The sequence below is a fragment of the Berghia stephanieae genome, chromosome 1, assembly GCF_034508935.2.
Source record: "Berghia stephanieae isolate SIO BIC M18660-M18661 chromosome 1, UCSD_Bste_1.3, whole genome shotgun sequence".
Lineage (NCBI taxonomy): Eukaryota > Metazoa > Mollusca > Gastropoda > Nudibranchia > Aeolidiidae > Berghia > Berghia stephanieae.
The window spans coordinates 34692720-34702719 of NC_088360.1; the positions used below are offsets into that span (position 1 = coordinate 34692720).

General features: G+C 40.5%; 1 protein-coding gene across 4 annotated transcripts in view; it reads left to right on the forward strand.

The window, feature by feature from the left end:
• Nucleotides 1-10000, forward strand: part of LOC144972759 (sodium-dependent phosphate transport protein 2B-like) — a 62229-nt gene that overhangs the window by 36355 nt on the left and 15874 nt on the right. For 3 of the 4 annotated variants that reach the window (XM_078914364.1, XM_078914374.1, XM_078914382.1), the window contains exon 3: nucleotides 9295-9424. In XM_078914364.1, coding sequence (XP_078770490.1) covers nucleotides 9295-9424 — 130 coding nt within the window. Of the gene's footprint in view, nucleotides 1-3230; nucleotides 3551-9294; nucleotides 9425-10000 lie in introns of those variants that run through there. The other variant, XM_078914391.1, reaches the window with a different exon arrangement.

Below are 10000 nucleotides of genomic sequence, written 5' to 3' on the forward strand. Positions count from 1 at the left end.
GAAGAAAGAGAGGATGCTCTGGCTACTGCTTAAAAAGAATTTGCATCGCAATACACAAATTAAATTCTTAAGAAAACAAAAATTCATTTATTTCAATCACACAGTCAGCATTCACAATAGAAAAAACAAACTTCGGGCGAATTTGAACTCTGGATAAATTATTCTTCATGAAGGTTTTTCAGAGAATTATGCAGTGAAATACTAAAATGAAATTATGACGACCATTTGGAGCAAGCAGGCATAACAGTCTTAACAGCTTTGATAACAAGAGCAACCGTCAACTCCCTATGTCAGATCATGTATTACACACGACAATGGAGTTGTAGTTTGTGACAACCAATTGATTCTTAGGGACTTTTGTGGTGAAAGGTGATGCAAATGACATTTACGATATGTATTTCTATTCTGACGTAGCTGAAATCCTGTTCAAGAACAATTTTACTATCTCCATTGGCAATGCAGGACATCTTTAATAAAAATATACTAGTTGCTGATAAGTATAGGAGGAGGAAGACTTAACTGTACCATGTTTTTACAAAGATCTTGGTCCAAAACAAATTGCTTTTATTTTCTAAAGCTCATCGATTTTAGTACTTACAGTGAAAGAAAATATTGTTTTAATTTTGTAACAGGTTTGGGGAATCAATTACAATTAATTTGATGATTTTTGTCATTTGTTTTGGACAAAGTACGAATTTATTACTATGTATAATACTATGTATATATTTATTGCAAAATGTTTGTAATTAGTATCTTTTTTGTTAAAAATTAAAATTTTTGTTCCTGAAATTAAACCACGAGGTGCAATAGACTGTTGGTATTGCTTTATTCAGTAGTGAAACCGAAAATTATGTTAATATTTCAAAAGAAATGTTTTAAAGATTGCATTTTCATGTTTGCCACGTAGTGACAATTTTTTTTGCCACATCAGTGACAGAGCAAAGCCAGAATAATCTTCTAACATGTAGTTATTACCGTTCCTTTGTTATTATTAACTTAATCAGTAAGATTTATTGGACTTAATCAGTTAAATCCAAGCTCCCAGCGTTATATAAATCAGAGAAATTTACAACAGAAGCAAGTGATCCAAAGGATGGCAAACAAAAATTGCCATGTTGTGTGAATGAGTGATTTTGCACCAGCATTTTTTTTGTTACTGAGTAAAAGCAATTTTTTCAAGTGGAACATGTTGTGGATTGGCTTTGAAGACAATCATTATTTTCTTTATGGTTTCTATAATGTAAATCCACAGTCCTTTTAATGTAACTGAATGCCACGTCAGTGATAATGGACTTGTCCTAACATCATTGTTATTATTATTATTAGCATTATCATCATCATCATCATCATCATCATCATCATCATCATCATCATCATCATCATCATCATCATCATCATCATCATCATCATCGGCAATTTATGTTTGATTTCTTCCATTTGCAAATTTTACACTCTCATTCACGAAAAGAAAAAAACAAACCCAAAAAAATAGAAACAGCTACAACAAATAAAACAAAACAAACAAACAAGAAATAACACAACCCCCCACCCCAAACAATACCCGCTCTACCCAAACAAACAAACAAAAAAAAAAACAATAAAAAAATAACACCCTCCCCCCCACCAAAACAAAACAAAACAAAACAAAACAACAACAACAAAAAACAACAAAAAACAAACAAACACAAAACTTAATATTTCTATATATATTCAACAAAACACTTGGTATTCTCGCCACATACATGGGATTATATTACCTCCCTTTTCCTGGTCACCTGTCCTTCTCTTCCTTCATCTCGGTGATGACCTGTCTTACTGTGTCAGGAAGTGACTTCAAGATTAATGAGGTTGTGTCTGGCTTATTAGCACTAGCCCACTGCCGCTGCCAATGGTGGCTAACACTTTCTAGTTATAGTTAGCGTATATTTATTTTTAAAAGTGGTGAAAATTAGCCACCCATGGCATCCCGTTTAAAAAAATTCTATTTATGATTAACATTGCTAATATTATGAGTCAAAGTCAAGTCTCCTTCTTCTTTCCCAGTTAACTCACGTACTCTGTAAAAATCGTACTTAAAATTGTCCAGAAAACTCGTCCTCAAATATCGATCGATTTAAACGACTCTCATCTTGGTAAAAACTCTCAAACCTGGGACTTCGCGAGGTCTTGATTAAAGTTAACTGGTAATCTGTTGTTGCCCAATTCTCAATGACTTTCTACAATTATTATATCCCGGAATCAATGAGACGAATTGGTTTTACCCAGGTCCTTGGTGTAATGAGTCTTTTCCACGAGCGAGGCAGATGTAAAACGCTTTGAGCACGTTTAGTGGATATTATTGCGCTATATAAAAGCTCTAGTTCTAAACTCTAGTCCTAACCGCCAGGGATAAATCTGGTAGTTGGCACACTCCCCGGACTTCACCGCTCTAAATCAACCTACATTCTTAGTAGGATGAACTAATGACGCAGCCAGGATTAAGCGAAGACAAAGACAAACAAGGGTTATGACATACATACGTAATCCCTGAACCGTAAAAACCCAGGATATGTGACTCATCGTCTCAAAATGGTACAATGTCGGAGTGATAACGATGATGAGAAATAAATCTATAGTTTAAATAAATGTGAAATTTGGCCATCGTTGATTTGATACTAAGCTTCTATAAGCTTTGGAGTCGAGACAGTAATGGAAAAAAAATGAATATAACAGCTTAAAAAAAGAACAGAAAATACAAACACGGAATATTTTGTACTCAGAATCCTAATAAAAAATTAATTTTATAAAAAGCATGAATACATCACTTAAAATCCTAACAGATGTCAGATAAGTATCAGATGACACCGTGAAATTGAATGTAAGCTTCAATTTAATATACGAAAACAGATCGTTTCGAGTTTCCCTTTTATCAACAAAACATGATGAATGAAACACTACAGACAACAGTCTACACGTTTTTTATATGGAAGTGGTTATTCAGTATCAGATACTGAATAGTGCTTTGCCACTATTCAGTATCCATAAGGAACTCTTTTTTATAGAGAGAGTGAAAAGTGTGACAATCTCGGTTGAACTGCTGACCTACTTCCAGATTGAACATGTGCAGTAACTGACAGCCCGATTCAAAGTTGTAAAAATATTTTGATCGAAATTTTTAAATTTCTGCTATCGTGCAATATGGAAGTGGTTATTCAGTATCAGATACTGAATAGTGCTTTGCCACTATTCAGTATCCATAAGGAACTCTTTTTTATAGAGAGAGTGAAAAGTGTGACAATCTCGGTTGAACTGCTGACCTACTTCCAGATTGAACATGTGCAGTAACTGACAGCCCGATTCAAAGTTGTAAAAATATTTTGATCGAAATTTTTAAATTTCTGCTATCGTGCAATTAACAGAGTTCAAAATATCAAAATAAGAGAGGCAGTCAAATACATTTTTTAATGTCTGAATAGACATGATTAAATTTCTCTAGAAGTTCAGTGACACCATGGCATGGTGCATATAAGCTGTTTGACTCTGAGCTTAAGGTTCGAGAGTTCAAATCCCGGTAAGGGTAACTTTTTTTTTTTTTTCCCAATATTTTTTAAAAATTCCTTCTGTCTTTTTATATTTTTTAAACTTTTGTTTTAATAATTTTATTTGCTTGAAATATACTTTAATGTTGATATTATACTATTGTTCTTTTATTATTATTATTATTATTATTATTATTATTATTATTATTATTATTATTATTATTATTATTATTATTATTATTATAAAAGTAATTGCTTTTTATTAAGAAACCCGCCGAAACCCAGTCCCAGGTTCACTCCCCACTGGTGTACACTTCTCTGAGTCCCATATTAACTCCCACAGCTGCACTCTTCCCATAACTTTGTCAGGTTTCGGAAAAAAAACACCGTATTATAGTGCAAAACCACTATTCAGTGTCAGATACTGAATAGTGCAAAACCGCTATTCAGTATCTGATACTGAATAGTGCAAAACCACTATTCAGTATCAGATACTGAATAGTGCAAAACCACTATTCAGTATCAGATACTGAATAGTGCTAGCCTTTTTATATTTCACTTTCTATACTACATTCCACAGTTCCTCTCCGCCTCCCCTCTTTTCACTTAATTAATTACGCACCTTTTACTAATATCTATTGTTCTATTTTAATTCGTGCTTCATTACAAAGCATACTATTTCCTGCCCATCAATGTTTTTGTTTATTGATCTTAACAACGCCACTCCCATATTATCTGATTCGTCTGTAGTGTTTCATTCATCGTGATTTGTTGATAAAGGGGAAACCCGAAGCGTTCATGTTATCTATTTTCGTGTATTAAATTGAAGCTTACATTCAAATTCACATTGTTATTTATTTCTTCGAGCTTCAAGCAGCAACATTTACATTAGATAAGTATTAGAAACGTCATGTACTCAAATATTTCAAGATCCTTGTACTTGCTGACAAGACCTGCCAGATACTTCTCTGTTGTCTTTCTGGATTTTAAACCATGTATTAATGTTTTTATTGGGAATTTTTGTTATTGGCTGAAGAAGGATTTTGAGCCCGAAACGTCCCGTATTTGGGTATTTTGTTCTTTCCTGAAGCCGTTCTATTCATTTTTGTTCCATTAACAGTCCACAGCTTAAAGCAGCAGCTTAATATCGAATCAAAGTTTGCTAACTTTCATATTTTTGACTATAAGTTCAATGTTCGGCAATTTGAGCCCCAAAACGTTCCGTATTTTCTTCTTTTTTTATAGCTTTTTTAATTATTTTTTTTTACCTTATATTAATTTTAGTTCAATATTTCATACGTTGCTTTGGCACATTGATTAAAATAAATATGGTAATATAAAGTGAATAAACCCAAAATTTCATAACACCGATCATTCCAACTTTGTATAATTTTTTTTGGCATTCTTTTCACCCCGTCATGATCCCCCTCGTGGATCTTTACCTTGCAGTTGGTGAGGGGGCTTGAGGCACACGGGAGGGCAAAGGTGTAAATCCCGGTCGACCGTCACGAGACCATCCCGGGTATCGAGCCAACGAGCCACATGAGCTGCTCGCCCCGGTGTGTGACTAAATTTGATCCAAACTCGGTGCCCGAATAGCAGCCCTATCCCGGGCGCCACACTATTGTCCTTATGTCGAGTCCCAAACAGTCCCGTCAATGGCGAAGCGGTCTGCCGCCTAGCCAAATAATACCGCGTTCGTGTCGCCCGGGTCGTCGGCACGTCCGAGAAAAAAGCAAACGTCCCATGCATCAATCGATTCGCGGCCTGCCGATTGGAAAATGCGACGGCGGGGATGGCGAACTGACGCGTATATTGTCCCTGAACGTCGAGAGCCAGAGTATGGCAAAAAATGAGCTTTTATCAAAGCTACTGGCCGTTCATTGCGTTGATATCCTCCTTTTACAGGAGACCCACCTTTATTCAGGCGCGCAATCTTCCCGATTCCAGATCCCAGGCTATACGGTGGTCCAACGCGAGGACACTTCGAGGCTCAAAGGAGGGTTAGCGTTTACGCTAAAGAGCCATCGAAGGTAAGGGTCATTGAGAGCGTAACGGACAGCAATGGGGTGAACCGAATTTCCGTGGAAGTAGGTGGACTGTGTTTGCATAATATTTACAAACCACCTAGAGCGACTTGGACTACACCACCGGTACCGGTGGTCAGCCATCCTTCCATCTGTCTGGGAGACTTTAATAGCCACCATCACGAATGGGGCTACCGAGACTGCAACGAGGCAGGAAGACAACTCCGCTCATGGATGGACTGTAATGATCTACACCTAGTGTACGATCCTACAGCCAAGGGTACCTTCCGGGGTACCCGCCATAAGAAGGAGTACACTCCAGACCTCACCCTCGTAACGAAAAGCGCGAACGGTGAACCGCTGCAGGTGAAGCGGACAGTCCTCGGGGACTTTCCGCATAGCCAGCACAGGCCGGTTCTTGTCACAGCTGGGGTGACAATACCGAGGGTGCAGTCTCTCCCACTTTGCAGATGGAATTTCAGGAAGGCTGACTGGGAGGAATTCAGTTCCTATATCGAGCAGGTCTGCCCTGCCATTCCTCCCAAGTCCAAGAATATAACCAGATTTAGTAGGCTACTGGTTAAGAGCGCTCAACGCTCTATTCCACGGGGCAAGCGGAAATTCTACACCCCTTGCTGGACAGCAGAGTCGGAAGAGCTGTACCGAGAGTACCAGCAGACCCAGTCTCAGGACACAGCCGATAGACTACTTCAGTCTCTGGCAGAGGGAAGGAAGCAACGGTGGCAGGAGACCGTGGAAAGTCTCGACTTTACACACTCCAGCCGCCACGCTTGGCGCTTGATAAAGAAATTGGACCCAGATCGGAATTTCGCGAAGGCTGCACCGGAATGCGAGGCAGACACAATTGCCAAGAATATTAAGAACCGTAGTAAGCGGGTCCCTAATCAGGCTTTTGAGCGCGGTGTCCGCAAGGCGTACCGAACGATTTTGGACTCGCTACCTGCGGAGGAGTCGGACTGGACGGCCCCGTTCAGTCCCCGAGAAGTGGGTGCAGCCATTAGCGAAGTAAAGAACGGCAAAGCAGCAGGGATAGATGGTGTATATCCCGATATGGTGACGCATCTGGGCCCCAGGGCACGGGCCTGGCTAGCAGAGGCAATGTCGGACGTCCTTGCAAAAGGAAAGCTTCCACAAGTGTGGAAGCACGCGAAGATAGTTGCCATCCTGAAGCCAGGGAAGCCGGCGAAGGAGGCAGACAGTTACAGACCCATATCGCTGCTGAGCTGTCTTTACAAATTGTTGGAGCGTGTTCTATTAAACCGATGGGGGCCGGTCCTAGACGCTGCCCTGCCACCAGAGCAGGCAGGCTTCAGGGAAGGGAGGTGCACCACGGAGCAGGTCATTGCCCTTACAGAGCATATTGAGCACGGGTTCGAGAGAAAACAGCAAACAGGTGCTGTGTTTATAGACCTATCAGCGGCGTACGATACGGTCTGGTGCGATGGGTTAATGCTCAAACTTGCAAAAATCATAAGGTGCAAAAAGACCTTGAAGTTGTTCTCTTCGATCTTAGGGGAAAGGCAATTCCACGTCGCGCTGGGAGACGTCACGAGCAAAGTAAGGAAATTGAAGAATGGGGTCCCTCAGGGGTCGGTACTTGCGCCAATGTTGTTTAACGTTTACATTAGCGATATGCCGAACACTTCCTCCCTGAGGCTGGGATACGCAGACGACTGGGCACTCGTTACTCAGAGTAAAGTGTGGACCCGTCTCGAGAGCGTACTCAGCGAGGACGTCACCAGACTCAAATCCTACTTTGACAAGTGGTACCTGAAGATGAACACTTCAAAAACCGTGGCCACTGCATTTCACTTATGCAGTGGTTGGCACACCCGTAAACTGAATGTCCTAGTCGGGGACCAGCCACTCCCATATGAGCCGCGTCCAAAATATTTAGGGGTGACGTTGGATCGCAGCCTTACCTATCGGGCTCATCTCGAAGGGGTTGCCCGGAAGATAGAGAAGCGGAATAGTCTTCTGAGGAAGCTGGCGGGATCGACTTGGGGCGCTAGCCAAGCGCTCCTGAGAACATCCGCCCTGGCACTATGCTATTCCACCGCGGAGTATTGCGCTCCAGTGTGGGGTAGAAGCAGAAACGTTGAGAAGGTGGATGTAAAACTTCGCAAGTCGATGCACATAGTGTCGGGAACGCTAGCAACAACCCCTAGAGAATGGGGCCCGGTAATGGCAGCGATCCAGCCCCCCGATGTCCGGAGAGAGACCATTACGGGAAACTGGCTGAGTAAGATCAAAGAGAGAGGGAATGGGGATACCCCTCTCATGCGCATAATGAACGGTGCCCCCGTTTCGAGCCGAAATAAGTCCCGGCAACCCTTGTACGCAGAATCCCTGACTACGGACAGAGCTGCACATACGAGATGGAAGTCGGTTTGGACGAATTCAATCCCTCGTGGGGCGGGGACCTACACTCCTCTAAGCTTGGTGAGAAGTTGCCAGGCTTTGATACCAGTAAGAGGAGACACTGGGTAGCTGCGAATCGGCTTCGGTCGAGGAGCTGCCTAACGGCCGGTGCGTTACATCAGTGGGGTCTAACTTCCTGTCCTTTATGTCCACGCTGTGGACAAGAACCCGAAACGGCAGAGCATCTAGTCGAAAGGTGTGTTGTGACGATGCTACCAGGCGGGTTCGCGACGGTGCACGAATGCGGACCGGACTTTGCTGATTGGGTCGATCGTCATAACATAATAGTGTGAACCATAAGAAGCTGCTGCCCGTCATGATGCCAGTTCGATGGGATGGGTCTGACGTGTGCTTGTTTGCAGGTCTGATAACCCAAATTGTAATGGGCTCATTGTTGTAATGCAAATACTCTCAAACCAACGAAAGATTTTGTCCGTTTCAAAAATGTTCAATCAAGCCCATAATTGCATTCAGTTATCTGACCTGCAAATAGGTGCACGTAGCGTTGAGTTACATATTATACACTTGCGCTTTTCTCAGAGTAGATCTATTTCTCATACAAGTTGTTGTAACGCTTTATTGAATGTTTATAGTAAATTATGAAAGGAGCAAGTAGAGAGCCATACAATATATTCCGAGTGGTCACTTTGAGAATCTTTATTTACGACTACGACTTCAAAGATCTTTTTGGGTATAATTTCTTCTTACACAGCAGGTACCATTGAATCACACTTTTACCTGATAGAGTAAATTCGTCAAGAAATTCCCTTCAACTTTTCTTAGAAAAAGAGCGAATCAAATTAAATGATGTAAGGAAATTTAACCCCCTGCTTTTTAATTCAAATGAAATTAAATCAATATTCGGTCAGCGCGATGTTAACACCGTATTGATGCTATGCGGTTCGGTCGAATACTCAAAACATCCGCCACTCGTATTTAACGTACTAACTCACAAAACTATGAGAACTAATCACCAAGAATACCCTTCTAAAAACAATAACAAAGAGATAAGTGACGCCAGTATTGTTCCTTCTATGGACGATAAAGTTCCAAGCTTAAGTACAAGTCTGTCTATAAGTAGTAAAGAAGCACAATGTGCCCATCACTGCAATCGCTTAAGCTATTGACTGCCGTACTCTGGAATAACACGTATTTTAAAATTTGGCCTAAAAACTCGTTCTTCAAAATGATCGATTTAAACGACCCTCATCTTGGCAAAAACGCGGAACCTTGCTGGGCAGTTAAATGGGTCATCGCTATCGTTTTGGGACATACTTACAATTATATTTTCTAAAATATTTCTTTAGGGTTTCAAAAATGGATCAAGTACAAATGGAAAAACACCCCACCCGCCAGAGGTAAGGACGCCGGAAGTTGTAGAGGAGGATGACCCCTGGAAGGTGACCAGTTTGAATCCCAACTATACGCCGTGGAATGGTGAGTAATATTAATGATGATGATGATGATGATGATGATGATGATGATGATGATGATGATGATGATGATGATGATGATGATGATTATTATTATTATTATTATTATTATTATTATTATTATTATTATTATTATTATTATTATTATTATCATTATTATTATTATCTCCTTCCCCTTTGCGTGTGAAGCAAGTGCTCTATCAACGTTGCTATTGGGACCTCTAGCAATGTTCATCTTGATGGTATTATTGCTGACAATTTTTGTTCACAGCTTCCATCAGGTATGACAAATCGATGATGGCTATTTGATATGTTGGGGATCATTAAATTCGATCGTTTTCTAGTCAAAGATAAAATTAAATATTCTCTTCATTGAACAGAAGATATGTCCATATAAAACGACTGGTAAAAAAATGAAGCCTTAAGGTGTGAATGAAAACATGGCGAAAATCAGTGATTAATCTTGTACGAGATCTAATTAAAAATAGTGCCTAACAGGCCTGTCGCACTGAATCAAACGCACGTTAAGGAATAATCTAATTAAAACAGTATAAAGCGCATTGGGAAAGAACTGAAATTG